This window comes from Oryzias melastigma, linkage group LG13 (assembly GCF_002922805.2).
Source record: "Oryzias melastigma strain HK-1 linkage group LG13, ASM292280v2, whole genome shotgun sequence".
Classification (NCBI taxonomy): Eukaryota; Metazoa; Chordata; class Actinopteri; order Beloniformes; family Adrianichthyidae; genus Oryzias; species Oryzias melastigma.
The window spans coordinates 17,179,603-17,199,430 of record NC_050524.1 but is presented as its reverse complement, the minus strand read 5'-3'; the positions used below and the strand labels follow the sequence as shown (position 1 = coordinate 17,199,430).

General features: G+C 37.4%; 1 protein-coding gene across 2 annotated transcripts in view; it reads right to left on the bottom strand.

The window, feature by feature from the left end:
• Positions 1–18,280, bottom strand: part of arhgef12a (Rho guanine nucleotide exchange factor (GEF) 12a) — a 58,181-nt gene extending 39,901 nt beyond the window's left edge. Inside the window, exon 1 of one of the 2 annotated variants that reach the window (XM_024276937.2) lies at positions 16,637–18,280. In XM_024276937.2, the coding sequence (XP_024132705.1) occupies positions 16,637–16,668 (32 nt within the window). In that variant the 5' untranslated portion in view covers positions 16,669–18,280. The remainder of the gene's footprint in view (positions 1–16,636) is intronic. The other variant, XM_024276938.2, reaches the window with a different exon arrangement.
• Positions 18,281–19,828: the final 1,548 nt, after the last annotated feature.

Below are 19,828 nucleotides of genomic sequence, written 5' to 3'. Positions count from 1 at the left end.
TGCAAAAAATGCGATAAAATCCTCCTATTTCACATTTTCACAAATCAGCAAAAGCTTTCACAAATCAGAAACTATGTTTAATTTATTCTTCACAATCTAAAGCATAATTTAATTCTGGTTTGAACTGTTTAGGTGCAGTAGTTTTTGAACAGGACCTGTTTTTAACTGGTGAGTGTGCAAAAAATGCGATAAAATCCTCCTATTTCACATTTTCACAAATCAACAAAAGCTTTCACAAATCAGAAACTGTGTTTGATGTAGTCTTTAATATCTAAAGCATAATTTAATTGTGGTTTGAACTGTCTAGATACAGTAGTTTTTGAACAGGACCTGTTCATATATGGTCAGAGTGCAAAGAATGCGATAAAAATCATCCTATTTCACATTTTCACAAATCAGCAAAAGCTTTCACAAATCAGAAACTATGCTTAATTTATTCTTTACTATCTAAAGCATCATTTAATTCAGGTTTGAACTGTCTAGGTGCAGTAGTTTTCGAACAGGACCTGTTTTTAACTGGTGAGTGTGCAAAAAATGCGATAAAATCCTCCTATTTCACATTTTCACAAATCAATAAAAGCTTTCACAAATCAGAAACTGTGTTTGATGTAATCTTTACTATCAAAAGCATAATTTAATCCATGTTTGAACTGTCTAGGTACGGTAGTTTTTGAACAGGACCTGTTCTTATGTGGTCAGAGTGCAAAAAATGCGATAAAAATCATCCTATTTCACATTTTCACAAATCAGCAAAAGCTTTCACAAATCAGAAACTGTGTTTGATGTAATCTTTACTATCTAAAGCATATTTTAATTCTGGTTTGAGCTGTCTAGGTGCAGTAGTTTTTGAACAGGACCTGTTTTTAGGTGGTCTGAGTTCGAAAAATACAGTGGAACGCTCTCGCGAATCGGAAGCTGTGAATCGGAAGCCAACTTCAGCGTCGTCTTTTTCTCAGAGTACAACGAAATCGTCTATTTGAAGGTAAATTCTGAAGCAATTGAGATTTACCATGTATGTAATCAAAAATAATAAAAGTTTCAGTTTCATTTTAAAATGTGGTAAATGGTGTTTTTATTATTATTATTATTTTTATTATTTAGCACTTTGAGCTGTTTTTAATAGAGAAAGGACTTTACTAAACTTTATCAGTCATTCATGCCATAAACTTCATCAATCTCCCTCATTTCTGGTCTTGGGTGACAATCATTTACAAGCTCTGTTTTATGGATTTTAGCACAAAGGAAAAATTAAAACTCACTGATATTTAGAAGATGATCATTTGACAGCAATGCATTACCTGTAGCAGTAGAAAACGCAATTCTTGCAATATTTACAGGTTAATCTTAATAGATAACTATTTAATTCGAATAAATGTAAATATTTGTTCAAAAATATGTTTACTTCTTTCAACTAAAATCAATATAATTAAATTTGAATTTAATTTAAAAATATCGTGATAAAATCGAAATCGTGAAATAAAATTAAAAAAATCGTGATTTTATTTTTTTGCCATATCGCCCAGCCCTACCATCAACCCCCTCTGACCAATCACATGTCTCTTGGTTCCTTTGGGTATCTTGGGTAGAGTTTTAATTTGATATTATCAGTTGTTTAGTTGAATGCGCTTTATAATCCAGTACAGTAAAAATAATAATAATAAAGTTAATAATACCCAAAATGAATTTTGACTCTTTTCAAATAATTTATATTTTAATAAAACTTCTTAAATTGCAGAGAAAGACTGCAGGTAAAGGATCTAGAATCAATTTTCAACGATGAATGAGGAAACATCTTATTTATTTTAAAAACAGGTGACATAGAAAAAAAAATTACTTTAGTTTGAAGTTTTCACATAAAATATTTGGCTGTGGTAATCTGAATGGGATTTATTTTGCTGTGGAAACCCCAAAAATGTTTAACTAACTGCTTTTACAACATGGAATAAAGGTTATAAGGTGTAATTTCATTAAAAAAAAACAGAAATGATTTAGTCAACAAACTAATCAACACACTTTCAAATGACAATACCAAAAAAAAAAAGAAATTCCTGGCGAAATTCACAAATTCCTTATTTGGGCCACATATGAACAGTTTCTGTTGACAGAAGAACATTAGAGACTTCACAGGTCAATTGTGTGACCTTTCATATGCTGTTATACATATGTGGCTACAGCATCCAGGCAGCCCCAAAAATAAGATTTTTTTTCATAAGAACACTGCTGTCCATTTGCCATTTTTCCTGGAATTATAATTTTTTTCTTTTCTTTTTTTCAGCTTTTTCTTTTTTCTCATACATTTTCCTTGTTTTGTTTGTGAGGACTAATAAAAAGGTTTTAGGGAAAAGTTGTGTACAGCTGGATTTCAGGTCTGCTGGGCTGTAATCTGCTCACAGGTGGGGGCGTGTCTGTCCTGCCTGCCTCTTATAACAACAGTTGGCTGGACTTTTGCGGAGAAATGCAGTTTCTGCGATTTTTTGACAATGCCATTGGTTGTTGTAGTAAACTCATGTCAGACCCCATCCCAAAATAAAATTATTATTGGTTTCCTCCTTTGTGGGATTTCTAATAGCTGACAGCTCCTTTTCGCTCCACTCCCACTGCTGGCCACCTGCCCGGCGGTGGGCGGGACTTTTCTCGGAGAAACACAGCGTTTCCGTGATTTTTTTGACTACGCTGGTGGTTGTTGCTGTAGTAAACTCATGCGGGACCCCATCCCAAAATTAAATTATGATTGGTTTCCTCCTTGAAGGATTTCTGATAGCGGACAGCTCTGTTTTGCTCTGCCCCTCCACTGCAGGCGCACTGACCTTCCTTGCAGTCGATCGGTTTTGTCCACAAACTACAAATAAGAGCCATATTATCCCTTTAATTTAATACAATATCAGTTCCTGAACACAAAAAGTTAAAGTTCTTTATAGACCGAGTTTTATCACGTTGATCTCACAGCTGCGAGGCAGGACGCTTCAGAGGGTTAAAGGACTAGAACTATAATGGCAGGTGTTACTGGTACATGGTTATAAAGCAGAGCAAAGCCATGCAGCAGCTCAAAGCTACATTTCCTGACTAAGAAAAATGTCTTGTAATGATTGAACTAAACAAACTATGGTAGTATGCAACTACATCAGCTTTTAACTCAGACTCCTTACTTTTACAAGTTAATTTAAAGGTAGGTTAAAAAGGATGTCAACATCCACAGACAGTTAAACATTACCAAAATTTATAAGAATATCTACCCTTTTAACTAGCTTATTGCTGCAGCATTATCACTAGCAGTTATTTTTTGGGGGATAATATCTAGACAAACTAAACCTATTTGTTTTGAAGGCACATACCAAACATTGGGTTAGAGTAGTCCTTTACAGAAGCAGGAAAAAAAGTTAAGAACTTATTAGATTGGACATTTGTGTATCCATACATTCTAAAGACATCAGTGAGCAAACAAGAGCTTACAACTATAGACGTACAGTATAAATGCACAGACTGACACTTGAATATGAAACATGAATCACTGTCATAGTTTAACAAAGCTAAGCCAAATTGCAGTTAACTGTTTCCCCGTATATTACTCAAAACCCCACACGATCCGATACACCTAAGGGACAATTTTAGTCACCCATTAACCTATATAGCAAGGTTTTGGACTGTGGGAAGAATCTGGAATGACCAGAAAAAAACATGCACAGAAAAGGGATTTGAACCAATCATTACACCACCATGCAACCCTAAAAACAAGATAGTTTTTTGTGTTTATTTTGTTCAGTAAAGGTAATCCACGTATTGGTTGATTCCAGTTCAAGTGCTAGAAGCGTGATAATTTCAGACTTCTATCAACTCTTAAACCTACTAATGCTGGGTATCTGCTTTGGATGTGCACTCCCACTAAAGGCATGAGATACTTGGCAGGGAGACAGAACTCGGCGTATCACCAGAAACTGGGAATAAATCCTGGCTCTACAGGTAAGCTTTCACTGATGTGTAAAGAAGATGTGGTGATTTGGAGTTGTATTTCATGGTTCAATGGACAGGTTGTGGCAACACGTCCAACATGTTAAGATCTGTTAAAGAGCCAATGATAATCTGCAATTATCTGCAGATACAAATAAAGTATGTGCACTAGAGGGGGAGGAGCTTCCATCAAAGGTGTTTCTCGATCTTGTCACGGAGGACGCAGATGATTAGAGATTGGGTTTATTTATTTTGAAAAGCCGAATAAAAAGCATTGGTACACATCTCCATATCTGGCTTAAGAGAATCTTTTGTGAGGAGCAACAGCTGTAACACACTGTGGCAGGACAAAGCCGCTGCTCTTTCTATAACAGGGTAAGGCAGTACGGCAAGCAAAAGGTGTCATAAATCACCAGCAAAAGCAGGCAGAGCAGCATCTCACCTGCACATGTTCTACGAATAATAGTTATTATTTAAAATATTGAAATGTTCCCACAGTTTCAATAAATCAGTTAGTACCAAATACATAATTTACGTTTAATTTTAACGGTTTTATTTAGGATTTAATTTGGACATTGGGGGTGGAAAAAAATTTGCATTTTGGGGTTTACTGCAGATAGATTTGGCAATTTCAAAACTATTTTCGAGCATTCTTCTCTCCTGGTTTTTGTAGATTTGGTCTCAAGACATGTAAATGTAATCAGAAACGAGATGTTTTAGTTTTTTATTTGTGTCCAAAGTTCAAAGATATTTTGTTTTTATAAATAGGCCTCAATGAGCAAATGTTTTGATGTGATCTATGTTAGAGTGTATTCATGCTTTGAAGTACTGTATATTTGTTTTATCAAATATATGTTTAGAAACGTTTCATAGAGTAATTTTAGGCTTTCATCTCATTTTTTTTCCTTTTGTTTTTTACTTTTTACTGATCTGAAAAATAATCTGAACCGTGACCCTAAAACATGATCCAAATCGTGAGTTTTGTGATCCGTTACACCCCTAATGTGCATCCTTATTTTTTCTAAATCATGTCTAGCCGCACAAACTTATTTTCAAAAAATGGCCATTTCCAAATAAATTCAAATATCAGAACACAACATAAAATGTTGAAAATGTTAACATAAAAGACAACATAAAAGCTAATAAAAACACTTGTTCCTAGAAAAAGTCACAAAACTGAATTTATACTTTCAAAATCAATTCTAATGGGACAAGCCAGTTAAGCTGTGTTCCTCTTGAAGATCTACACACTTGGGTTTACAGATATGACACAACTGTGTGACTAAAAACAAAAGGAGTTTTGATTTTCTCAGTTTCAACCTGAATCATGATGTGAACGTCAACACTACTGCAGCACACTAATTTGACTCTACACTTTTCATCGAAGTGCAGCACATCATTGACTATTAATCTCTGTGGTGTAGGGTGAAAAATCATATATTTTGTTTAACTGAGACAGTGACTCTAGGAGAGAGACAGGACGCTGAGCAAATGTTGAGGTTCTCTTTAGGAGCGAAGAGGATGGGTAGGATCAGAAATTAATCTATCAGAAGGACAGCTTCTGTTAGATGTTTGGGAGATAAAGGCAATGAAGCCAGATTGCAATGGTTTAGATATATTCAGAGTAGTAAAAGTCATTATATGGAAAAAAAGGAGATCAAGAGGAAGTTCATGGATTTATTGAAGAAAGAAAAGTTGATTTGTTGTGGCAACCCCTGAAGGGAGGAGCCAAAAGACAAATATAGCCGGGGTAAAACACAGAAGAAGAAAAAATAAATCCCACTATGACTTGATCTACCCTTATTGTTAAATGACTTGGAAAAAGAAACCAGAATTTAAGAATGTATCATAAAATATGGAGTAGCATAAGAGCACACATCTGAACACACTGATCTCATACACTTGGAAGCTTTACATAGGAAGGCAGTGTATTGATTGAATTATATGAAATAAGAAGCCACCTGCCGGTTTTTATTCAGACTTAACCAAGGAGCATCCTTAAAAGGTAAAAAACAAGTTCAACTAAACAGACTAAAATTAATGACAAGTTGTCAATTATGCCATTTAGCATAAATACAAGTAAGTTCATTCTCAGCGGTCCTATTTAACCCTTGTGCTCTCTTATGGGTCCAGATGACCCAAGTCTTACATTGACGTGGTATCCATCCCATGACAAATGTGGGTGAAGGTGGACAGGTTTTCATGCCTGCCACAGACACAAGTGAAAATCCAAAATTCTTGAGAAAAAAAATATTCAGCGCACTGTCTTGTGGGGTCCAGATGACCCCACTCCCAACGTCAACATACCTAGGATAGCACAAAGGTTACAGCATTGTTTAATGTGAAGTACTACATAACTGCCAAATCACAAACCCTCAAATGTAGATCAAGCAATTTGTATTTAATCTAGCATTTTCATTCATTTATTTATTTGTATGGGCTTTCATGGGTTACCATCATTTAGAATAAATGTGTATTTGAACGTTTTTGCCTTTAGTGTAAGATAAAAGACAATCCCCATATTTGTGCTTCGAAGCTTGATATGAATGTATGATACTGATGTCCATCAGGTGTACAGTTATGCAAGTGTATGTCAAAACATAACATTTTTGTGTTTTTGAGAAAACATTCAGAGCTTTTATGACATCTGTTGTTACCGTAGAAACCCACATAAATCTCTGCCTGCCATCTCTCTTGCAGGCAGTAAAAAAAAAGCAGGTGCAGCTCAGCAACTGAATAGCTGCTCTGATCAGTTAGCTGCACTGATTAAAATGCACGGGGCTCCAATGGCTCTGCTGTCAGATAGTAATGAATTAGAAAAATGACTCTCTTTCCTCATGGTCATACTGCTGCTCAGTGCTGCTGTGACCTGTCTGTGTGCCAATTGTCAAACTCTTCACTGGGCTCTATAGGGAAGTGTGTGTTTTTCACTCTGTGGCAAAATCAGAAGACTGGCTTTGAGCAGCACTCGAAGCTCTGATGACTGCAGCTTAAATCAACTAACCCTTTGGATCGACTGTGCATGATTCAGATGCAGCCTGGCTGGACCTATGCAGCCACAGTGACTGTATGAATCAGAGCAGTCTCACTAGTAAGTAACAGTCCGGGGAGCTCAGTTAAAACAACCGCAGAATACACTTTGCAGAATCAAAATTGTAAATTTGCATGGAGCAGATTGAGTTGGCAGGAAACCAGATAAATGTATCATGGGAATCAGGTTCATTCTTGGAATAAATTACAGTGAGCAGACTCCAACTCATTCTTAACATTTACATAACATCTTACGGAATAAAGTTGTTGTTCACCTTTCGGCATATTCAGTCAATGGACGTCACGGGGAAACAGTTTTCACATGTGGTTTTGGTACACGTTTATGCCAGGTGCCCTTCCTGACCCAACCTTGTATTTTTACCGGGCTGGGGATGGCACAGGGAAACCCAGACTCGGGGCTCCCTCTGTGGCTACATAGTTAGGTTGTAGCAAAAAGGGTCTTGCCAAGAGACCCACACTGGAACAAGCTCACTCACTATGCCTCCCTGGGAAACAAACTCTGGCTTCCCGCACGCCAGTCCTGCATGCAGCTAACACATAGATGAACTCTTAGAGCATTTCCATTATAATATAAGCTTACAGAATCATTGTGGAACCTAAAAAGCAAACCAGAGCTTGACTCCTGAAGATTTTTTGAGTACATAGTTGTCATTACATGCAGGTCATCACATGACTTTGTGTCACTCAAACTTAATAACAATTTTCCACTACCACAATACACCGATCAGTGAAAGAACAAGAGCTCCTAAATGGTATTTAGGAGAATGTAGAACAACTCAATATAGCTATATTAAAACATGAGTGGTAAGTAGTTATGCTACTAGGATGAAACCTCTTCCAACATTAATAACTGATTATTGACAAATAGTAACAGCATTTTTTTATTATTATAATTTTCATAGAACTGTGAATGACAGCAAGCAAATAGCTGTTAAGTTTATTAATTACAAAACAGGCAGACACATTGTTTTAAAAGTTGATTCTTGTTCTAAAGACAGTAAAAATCTTCTGCACTGACTAGTGCTGGGAGGTTCTGCAGCGTGAAGACAAAAACCTTTGGTCCTTCCTTCCAACTTGATCTTAGCTGTAGGTGCGCGGGAGGCACAGGTGGGCAGCAATGGCTGGCAGCACACATGAACACTCAGCATGAAAGAGGAGTAGCAAGGCTAGCTTTAAGTCAAGGTCTCCAAAAAAAGTTGCTAAATTTCTCATTTTAGAACAAAGGTGCTGTGAGATCAAAGTTAATAAAAACAGAACAGTTGTTGATTTTTACTTTTATCATTAGTTGTCTACTTTTAATTGAGAATGTGCACGTCAGTTGCTTAATCGTCTATTCTGCTGCATTTCAAGTACAATTTTATTGAAAAACTGTCAGACAACTCATACATTTACAAATTGGATTGAAGTGTGTTTAAGTTTTGAATTATTGGGGTCTGCTCAGCCAGTCAGAACCCATTTCAGTCTTTTACCAATTTATCAATGCATCTCAAGCACCTTTGGCTGCGTTCTACATAGGGCTGGGCGATAAAACGATAATTATCGTTGTCGCGATATTACTTTTTTACGATAGTGAAATGAGTCTATTACGATAAACTTTCGTGTTAAATAACACGGGAGAAGACCCCGGAAGAGCCGCGCTTCTTCTTCTTCTTACAGAGCGGCTGATTCTAGGAGCCCAGACTGAGAGGGGGGGGGGGGACGGAGGCCCCGAATGATGACAAAAGGACACAACAGAAAACATTATTTCAGTAAACCAATAACCAATATATAATCGCAAATACTTTTATTTTTAATGTCAAGGTAACGATGTTTATATATTTTGTTTTGGAAACGTCGTCACCGGACCCACCCCTCCTCTAAACTGAAAATGGTTCGGTCCGACCGGATTATTCCTCCGCAGCTGTTTGTTATCGACAGACCCACAGAGTGTGAGGGAGAGAAGACACGCTTTAAAATCAGGATTTTAAACACCTGATTTAGAGGAGAACCTCCATGAAAAAAGAAAAAAGGAGACAGTCTGTCTATTGCCGCGCGCTACGTGTCACGCGGGGCTGAAAGAGGAGAGACTGTGCATGCTAGTAACAGCCGCGCGCAGGGGGGCGGAGACTCGATTGTGGCTGTGGAGTTTAGAGTTTGAAGGTTTTGTTAAAATATTAACCAAAAGCTTTTGTATAGAGCTTCAAATTAGAATAATTTGTTGTTTTATTGTGAATCAATAATGAATTTCTTAGTTACATTTGTTCTGTTCATGTTCATTTCTTAATGAGGTGATCTAATAATAGTAAAATAAACTTGTTTTTAACGACTCCTGACATGACACTAAATGAAGAGATCTTATGTGTTTGATCAATCCTCCAACATGTACACATGTCAGATGACTGAGTGAAATGATGATTAAATCTATTATCAGAACTGTTTATTTTAAGTTTACATTTTATTATCTTCTGCTGCACAGCAGTACCTATAGTTTATGTTCAGAAGAAATTAGAAAATAATATAAAAATAACTGCAATATATTTGCTGCTTTAGAACAATGTTTTTAAGACTTAATTTTAATTTGAAAGGAACTTGTATGTGCTGCAGTCAGATTAAAATAAATCAGAAATTCTGTACAGCCTATTGAAAACATACCACCGTTATGGTTTAACTATTGTGTACATTATGTATATGTACAATATTTATTAGAAATATTTAAATGTTCCTCACAGTTAGTTTCAATACTACAGTTAATACAAAAAATAATGAAAGTTTAATTTGAACTAACTAAGATTTAATGGGGGGGGCAAAGTTAAGGTGTAAAAATCTGAAGTCCTAAAGCTCTTTGCAATAAAGATTACTTTGATTATTTGATTGATATCGTTTTTAATATCGTTATCGCACAAAATGAAAAAAGCGATATCGCAATATGAAAATTCCCATATCGCCCAGCCCTAGTTCTACAGCACACAACACAACATGCTTGTTTCCTTCATTTCAAACTTTAAAAAAAAAAGAAAAATCTTTGTGGGAAAAAAGCTTTCAAATGAGACCACACTTTTTTGTACTTGATAAAAACAAAGCTGTCAAGACAGCCACAATAAATCAAAATAGAAAAATGTAGCTCATTCATAGTCGCATAGCAGAATATAGTCTAAATGCAAGTGAGATCCATCATTGCTCCTTCTCAAGCTGATTAAGACTTTCTCTCCTCCCCATGGTCAAAAAATCCTACCCTTGCCATATCTGTTATAGTACACTAAGCTGTTGTGGAACCAGTAAGACTCTTTCGGTGTGACGTGTAAAACATGAGAAATAAAAAAAGAAAGAAAAAAAAAACACATGGGGCTAATAGCAAACATTGCATGACTGATTATACATGTGGTCAATACTAACTTAATATTTGAGACACAAAGTTGTTGTCTTTTCATTGATGATAAAGCAACTTTATTAAGTGTATGGAATGATCAGCAGAATGGATTATTTTTAAGGGATAAAGACTGACATACACATGAAGACATAAAAGCCAGCTTGTTGCAAATGAGAAAATGCTGGAGATAAACTCTGAAACTTAATCAGATTCATTTCATGTCTGTGATTTGCACCGCAGGAAAACTGATTTTTTTATGTGTTGATCTAGTGGTGGGCGATATGACGATATAAAACCGTCTTACGATCTCCAAAGCTGACGATCTGTCATTTTTGAGAGATCGTTTTATCACGATCTTCTACGAAAAGCTGCAAGAGCGAGAAGGCAAAAGCTTGTTGACTGCCTGTGACTTTAAATCTGAGCTGCTCCTCCTCCTCCCCCTCACCTGTGTTTTTTCTTGTAATCAATGACATATATTACTGAATTAGAAGTCATGTGACATACAGTGTGACAGACATGCGCCATCATTATGGATCGAGTCTTCTCGAGTAATGAATGGCGGAGGTCCGAAAAAGTAACAAAAGGAGACGCAGTGTTTTGCAATCGACTTCAAAAACCCTGAAAATAAAATAATCTGATGGAGAGGAATCATCACAGGACAGGAATCGAATTTTACTAGAGAGAAATCAGGCTGGTAACCGTGAACTGTGTCCTAAAGTCGGTGCTAGCAATTCGAGAGTTGAATGCTAGTTTGGTTCTTCAATATATGTTTTTATTACTGTTTCATGTTTTTAAACATAGCACATATTCACGTTCAACCTGCACAAAAACTGATGGAAATTCATGTTGGAAACACGTAAAATGTGCGGTCAAGATGCACGTCGCTGCATTGTTTTGCTAGCTCGTAGCTAGCTACTTTAAGAGCCTAAATCTTATTGTCGTCGCACTTTTTTTTTCCTTTGTAAGAAGTGTAAGTGAGTTCGCACATAATTTTCTTAATCCGTGCCGTCACTGTTGAGCTTCTTTCTTGGTCGTACGGACCGGAGGAAGCCCAGCTAGAGTAAACAGCGCTAACGCTAGGTTTCTGCTCAGTGACATAAACACCGCAGAGAGCAGTTGTTAGTGAAGGAGCTGTGGATGTAAACTTGAACCTGCCACACCATTTACTGCTATTATCACTGAGTTTTGAATGGTAACAGTTTGGCAGATGTATTTGATGTTATCATCCAAGTTTAAAAATGTTTTTTGTATCAGTTAAAGATGCTAGCTGGAGCCTTTTTCTCAAAGGACAATGATATTGTCTATTTGAAAGTAAATTCTGAAGCAATTGAGATTTATTTACCATATATGTAATCCAAAAATAATAAAAGTTTTGGTTTCATTTGAAAGTGTGGTAAAGGGTGTCATTATTATTATTTAGCACTTTGAGATGTTTTTAATAGGGAAAGGACTTTGCTAAACTTTATCAGTCATTCATGCTATTAAACTTCATCAGTCTCCCTCATTTCTGGTCTTGGGTGACAGTCATTTAAAAGCTCTGTTATATGGATTTTAGCACTGAGGCAAAAAAAAAACCTCACGGATATTTAGAAGCTGTTCATTTGACAGCAATGCAGTACCTGTAGGAGTAGAATGCGCAATTCTTGCACTATTTACAGATTAATCTTAATAGATAACTATTTAATTCGAATAAATATAAATATTTGTTCAAAATATGTTTACTTCTTTCAACTAAAATCATTATAATTAATTTTTTGTCAATTTGAATTTATTTTAAAGAAATCGTGATAAAATCGAAATCGTGAAATAAAATAGAAAAAAATCGTGATTTTCTTTTTTTGCCATATCCCCCAGCCCTATGTTTATCTCTTAGATGTGTCTGATCACACAGTGCAGCACACACGAGAATGAAGACACTGGGCTCTTGTATACCATATGAAATATACATTGTAAACAGTGTTCATAATGAGCCGTGTTCATTTTGACATGAATATAAATGCTAAATAAAGGATTGTTGAAGTTAAACTGTGTATTTTTAGGTATAGAGCTCTCCTGCAGTTGTACACACACTGCATGAAAAGCAGAAAATTGAGTCAAAAACAGTCAGTAATGTAGAAGCTAACGGCATTTTCTGATAGAACGTCTTGGCAGCATCATCTGTCACTTCGCTGTCATACAGATGTTACGCCAATCCATCTTAGCCCTTTCAGAGCGCATTCAGCCTCTGATTCTCAGGAGGCGCAGCAGAGGGAATAAAACGTTAAAGCATTTCGGAGTGGGCCTTTATGATACACAGCGAGGTGCAAAAGAGACGCCTCACAGGCGGGGAGGAACGGAACTATAAAAGGTCCTTCTGAATCTCTCTCATTACATCTGCCTGTATAATGCACACGGATCAATAAACAATTAAGGGCAAGAAGAAGACTTCTCTGATTACATGGTGACCAAAAATGATGAGGGTGGAACCAAAGCAGAGCCTGGATTTGTGCATCACTAACACTAGTACAATTGATCTACCTGTATTTCAGTAAATAAAGAAACATTAGGAGTTGTGGTGCTTTTACCTTAATGTAAGCTTTTAAACTTGTTTTTGGAAACACTCCAAAGTAAAATGTTGTTCTTCAGCTTTCCTAATCAAGAAACTCTATTTGAGAAATTAACATGAAATTTACCCCACATCCTAAAGCTTTTTTATTATTATTATTACGGTTTCACTTGCAGGAAGCATGCAAGAGCATTAGTATCATTATTTTTATCATCTATTGAATCCAGAGATGAAGTCTATGCACTTCAAAGAGGAGCTGGAAATTACTTCTGGGTACTCGTTTTAATGCATAGAACAGTGCAGCTGACACAGCTTCTTTACTATCAGCACAGACTAGATGGAATAGAGGCATACTGCATTATCAGGGAGGACTGCCAAATGTGGAAGACCAATACAAACAGCCCAATTGTCAGAAGCAGTAATGAAAACATTTATCATAAGGAAACAAACTGCACTGCAGTAAGATGATCACCAAATTCAGAGATGTCAATGCCAAACAAAGATGGCAGAGCTGCATTAATACTCAATATACATCATTTAAATTATTGAATATTTACAAAGAACAAAATGGAACATCCATTCCATTTTTAACGTTTATCATTAGCCTCATAGCATAAGTGTCCAAGTCATTTTAAGTGTTGTTACAACATTGAATAAATATTACTAACTAAAATTTGTTTATTTTTATATTTTTATCAACAACATTCAAATAGGATTTGGGAAAATATGCAATAAGGCAAGCAATTTTTAATTTATCTTCATAATTTCTTTTTACTGATACAACATTTATATGAAATCCTAGTTCTATTGGGTTGAATTAAACCTTATGTTAGTACTATATTACATGTTAAAAACAGGACAGGTAACCAGTACTGGCCTGTCTTGTTCAGTTCACTGGACATGCTGTTACACCTGTCCTACACAGGTGACAAAGAGGACACACTCCACGGAGCATCCCTTACCATAACTGACAGATCTGCAGAGGAATACACAGCAGATAGACAGCTTGCTCCCACTGACATCTATTGTTTCCTAATCGTGATGTCACTAGCACCACTTCCCCGGAGGGCCTCGGGAGGTGGGGTCAGTGGGAAAATGTGGAGATCAGCAGAACTCCATGACAAAGAGCTAGCAGCACTAAACTGACCCACGGACTGGTGGCCCAACCCCGGTTGATATAGGATACAATCATCCATCAGAGCCAAGTGTGCACAAACAGCTGCGTGAGGGCACAAATGGAGACAGCGGAATAAATGCAGAGAGGGGCAAATAAAGTCTGAGGACGGAAGGAGACACAATACAAGTGATGAGCAATCCAGATCATCACCTGCAGCCTAATCAACTACAGTTGCTAGACAACAGAGGCCAAAACTAGCAGCTAATATATGCTCAGTCTCCTTCACATGATACAAAAACCATAACAAAAATCTGCTTTTACAATAATCATTGTTTTTGGAGCCCCTATGAAATAAACCCACATGAACAAGCTGAAAGGAATAAGCAGATATTTTAAAAATTTTAGGACACGCGATGTTGAATAAATCCGAGATGACCAAATTCTCCACATAGCATCAAAACCTGTGATTTTATCTGTACATCCACGAGGGCATTCCCTACTGACTGAAATAAGAACTATCCTAACTGAAAACACAACAGAGTATTTTAGTGCAGTAAAAAACCCCAGACAGACAATTAAAAAAAAAAAAAACACAATGACAGTTGGTGCCAGCCACCATTGCCCTCATTGCAGTGGGGGGAAGGGGGTCATGTAAAAATGGGTTGGTCTTTAGCCTCCAGTTTAAGCCATAAGGACAGCTCATATCCCCAACCTGTGCAATAAGCTCTCCTCTATTCCAAGTCTACCAACTACATTCCAATGTACTGGCATGTACTACCAGCAGGTATGTGGGATTCAAGTGGCAAATCTTGATGAAACCTAACAGCTTTGCTTCAGTTTCTCAGCCAGGTTACACTGGGATTAGGAACAAATATCTAGTTATTCTCAAAATACAATAAACAGAGGAAATCATTCCTGTACCAATCAAAAGCGAAGTCTAATGAAGTGTATTAATGAACTCGGATGACAAAAGTGTTTCCATCTCAGTTATTTACTGACTTGTATAAGTCCGAAACATACTATTTGACTTTGAACTGAAAGCGGGCTTGGATAAAGCGATTACTTAACAGGGCCACGGATGTGTTTAAACCCACAGATTGATTTAATAGGTGTAGAAGAGGACCAGCTCTAAAGGCTTTGAAATAATGATGATGTTGAAAGGTGTGTAGAGCTCACAGATGGTAGTTCTGGTACACAAACAGTGACAGGCCAAGGTAGTCATTTGCTGAAAATAACTGAACAACCATCGTTTCCATCAAGATCTTTTTCTTCCTTTTTTTATTAGATCACCAATAGCTGATTGCAAGGATATCAAATAGAGCTGGGTATCACTCCCTATCAATTCTATTTACAACTCAATATCTATTTATCTGCAAAATTTTATGACTAGAATATATTTGTGTCCAGCTCAGTGGCCTTGTGGTAAAGTGTCCGCCCTGACATTGGAAGGTCGTGGGTTCAAATCCTGGCCGAGTCAAACCAAAGACTCAAAAAATGGGACCCAGTGCCTCCCTGCTGGACACTCAGCATCAAGGGGTTCGATTGAGGGGTTAAACCACCAAATGGTTCCCGAGCGCGGCTGTGTCTGCAGCTCACCGCTCCCTCAGGGGATGGGTCAAATGCAGAGAACAAATTTCACACACCTATGTGTGTGACAAATAGTGAGACTTTAACTTTATTTTTTAGTTATGAAAATCAGCTTCAACTTCAAAAGACCCCTATACTGAGCAAATGTGAAACTTTTGTCAGTAAAAGGAAGAATTTTACATTAAAAGCAAACAGAAGTCTTATTTCCGCCTAAAAACACAAGAAATCGCTTAAAAAATGATAAGAAAGTTTTGAAAAATTGATGTTGCATTTTCTAAGGAAAGATCTTCTCAATTTAATGCTTTTTTAAAAACAATGTAACTAGTAGGGGTGTAACAATTTATTTTGCAAACGATTCGATTCATATCATAATTTGTGGTGGACAATACGATTCATAGCCAATATTGATTAATTTTGAACGACCCGACTGACTGACCTAAAATCGATCCAGGACATCTTCAGCCAAATATTCAACCTGTGTGACTCAGAGATAAATATCTGGTACCTAACAACACAGGTGAAGTTTTCCAGATTCCTTGTATTTCTTGCAAGATAATCAAGTGTAAATGAAAACAATTAAACAGAAATTATGGCAAAACTATTTGTATTTTAGTTCCATAAAGTTCAGGCTATTGTTGTTTTTTTTACATCAAAATAATACAAACATTATTAGCGCATTCTACCACACTGTATGGTCACATATTTGCAAAATTCAGTCTTGGACTGTAATAATGGCTTGATCATTTGTTACTGCCATCATGTGTGTTGTCTGCTGTGTTACAATAAAATAATCCTACCATGCCCCAATCCAAATGTTTTTTCCAAGATATATCATCATTTTTTCTTATTTTGAAATTATTATTATTTATGGCATAGGTCAATTTGATTGGATTGTAGGAATATAAATCGATTAATTGTTACACCCCTAGTAACTTGATTTGTACACATCACCTAAACGTCTTCCGCTCTAGCTGCTGTGAAAGCTCACTTTGTCTATGTGACGCACCAACAGCTGATCACCAGGAAAGGTTCAAGTCTACTGTACCTGTTAGTGAAGTTGGACTGTGTGTCACTCATTGGGCTTCCGGTTCTAGATTTGCAGTAGTTTATATCCCATTAACATTTTCCAGAGCGTGATGAGTTCCTTGAGCGTCCTTCTCCGGCAATCATGTGAAGGAGGCGAGGACTTCGACAGACAGTGTAGGCTTGTTGCAAGGCACATCCAAAGATTTAAGGAAATTAAAAACAGCGGCGGTGTTGATCTGTCAACAGTCGAATGAAAACAGCAGCAGGGACTGTACAGTGCAGACCTCTGACTATGGCTGGGGCCTTGGTTGTATTAGCTGTGCAATCATATAATATCCAGTCGACAGTGTATCGCCAGCAACAATAAATAAGCAGCTCCAGCTGGGAGATCTTGACGTGCATGTATGAACTCCTCGGATGAATCCGGTGCATTCACATCCCAGTTTCCGCCAGTAGGAAGTGTGTAAACAATCCCGAGAAGCAGACAACTTGGCCCCGCGATGTCGTCCGTCTGCGACCACCGTTGCTCGGTCGACTGGCCCAAGTGCCTCAAAAAAATCTTTCAAGATGCTGGAAATTCCTGCTGCCCCATTTGTTGTTACCTGCACACAGAAACGCCCGTCTGCGGCTTCAGGGGCGACTCTCCCGTGACCATGAGAAAGAAGCGTTCGATAAACTAGTTTAAACGGACCGTCATGCAGTTTAGCAAAACAACTGCGGCTAACGCTGCAGGCGCGAGACTCCAAAACAAGAAAGGAGCTCGAATATCAAAATCACACCAGCTTCCAAAAAGAAAAAAAAAATATTACTCAAAGCTGGTAAGCTTTGGTTCTTGTCGGCTATCAAAACAGACGGGCGCTTTCAGCAAGAAGAAGGGAAAAAAACTTAGCTGCGTTTGAGTGCAAAGTAAGCAAACTCCCGTTCATAACAATGAGGTGCCCAACAATTAAAAAATAGATATTTAAAATGATGTGCAACACCTTCTGGATTTCCTCGACCTTTTGATATGTTTCCGTGTTTCTAAGTTTAAAACAAATCCAGGGAAGTCGATTAGCTCAACGCGGCGCCGCTTGACTCCATGTTTCCAGATTTCCGTCGTTTCTCGGCAGAATTCCGTGGATGGAAACAGACTAGCTTATGAGAAGAGCTAACGGGACAGAAAGTAACAAGCTCTTCTCTGTAAACAACGTCGAAAAAGAGCCGCAGAGGGGCTTAAAACTTTAGGCGAACCCCCAAAGAGTCCCCTTTTCCCGACGAAGGATGCTGTTCGCAGCGGAGCATAACTTGTGGGAATGGACCAAAAAAAATCCTACTTTCAGCTGCTAGCTACGCCCTAGCCCGCTAGCAGTTGGAGTCCAGTAGCGCTTCCACCGACCACTTCCGCCGGGAGAGAGGAGCTTTTTTTTTTTTTTTTTTTTTTTTTCCCCAATTTTAGCACACTGCTGAAAGAAAAAGAAGGAAAAAAATACTACTTCTTCACATGCTCCTCTTTTTTCTTTTATGAATGTGTAAGTGAAAGATTTTCACAGTTGAGACTCAAAAACACACCAAAAGATAGTTAATATTTCAATAATATAGGACTTAAAGTCTCACTCCAATAAAAATCGTCTGTTAAAGATGGTCTTGTAGTATTTTTACAATATAATTTAAGTTTAAAACTGCATTTCGGAGTATTTCTTTATTCAAATCGAGATAAACCAGGAGCAGATGGAAAACATCCCTTTAAGCTCCCAGTTGTGACGTAGAAAGTAAAATGGGCGGGCCAAAGTTGGATAGCACCTGTAATACTAACTTTGGGTTGTAAGCAGGGGTGTGCATTGGTAATAGTCTGGCGATGTGATACGTATCATGATACACATGTCTCTGTACAATATATATCACGATATAGCCCAAGACAAATAAATTATTTTACTACTTTTTTAAAGGATAACCAAACCCGAAATCATTTTTTTGGCTGTTAACCTCAATAAATGTGGCTTTAAAAGTGTTGTCTGTTGGTCAATCCTTGACAAATTAAAATAAACTTGTTTACTTCTTGAAAATATAGTCAAAAACTGCATGTGTCTTGCCCTCTACAGGTTGAAACGAGGTATTACATTTGAATTTCAAGATTGGTAAAATCCCAAAAGTCCTACGTCATTTTAGAAGTTCCACGTCATGATCTGCAGCTCCAGTAATGATAACAGTCCTAATCCCCACCCCACCCCTCTGACTGGATTTTCAAATTTCAGCTTTAGGTGGAGTCAGCCTCCGACCTCCCTGTTTGGTTACCCTTTAAATCAAGGGTCACACTATGCTCCATTGATCTAGTCACTACACTCACACCTGATTTTGAGTCCAACAACTTAAAGTTGATTGAATCAACTCTTTTCAGCTATTCTGAAACCGAAAACCCAGAGTTTGCGAATTTTGATTCAGAGAACTCTGGGATCAGGTTTGAACTCTAAATTTGTTAAACCTGCTTCTTGAAACGGGCCCCAGGAGACAATGAAATGGTGGGGTATCAGGGGAGGCTTACTTCCACGCCAACAGTCCTGCCCACAACTCAGAGGTGACTATCTGATGAACTCCTGCAGAAAATGTGCAAAAACTATATCTTTAAAAAAACTTTTTTTGGGTGGTGGCGGTGGGGTGTTTAATCTGCAAAACCTCAATTAAAAGACAACTGGGAGCAATTAGACAATATAAAAAATATAGTTTTTACTCTTACTTTTAAAGACAAATTTCTAACTAATCAAATCTCAGCAAGACCCACTTTATTGTTTAGAAATATACTATTTATTTATGTTTTTGTGGACATTAACCCATTCATTTACCAGTTCCGTGGCTTTTTGGGAGAGTGTCCACCCAAAGACTGGAAGGTCGTAAGTTTAAATCCAGGCCAAGTCATATGAAATACTCTAAAAATGGGGCGTAATGCCTCCTTGTTTGACATTGAGCATTAAGGAGTTAGATTGGAGAGTTTAATCACCAAATGATTCTAGAGCGCAACTGTGTCTGTGTCTGCAGCTCACCCCTCCCCCTGGGGATGAGTCAAGTGCGAAGAACAAATTTCGCACACCTAGGTGCACAACAACTAATGGGAATTTAACTTTATACCATAGATTCTTAAAATATTTACAAAGAATGAAGTATGAAGGGTTATATTTATCTAAATATAAGGATTTTAGTTACTTATTTCAAAATAATATATTTTTAATGCCAAAGTTGT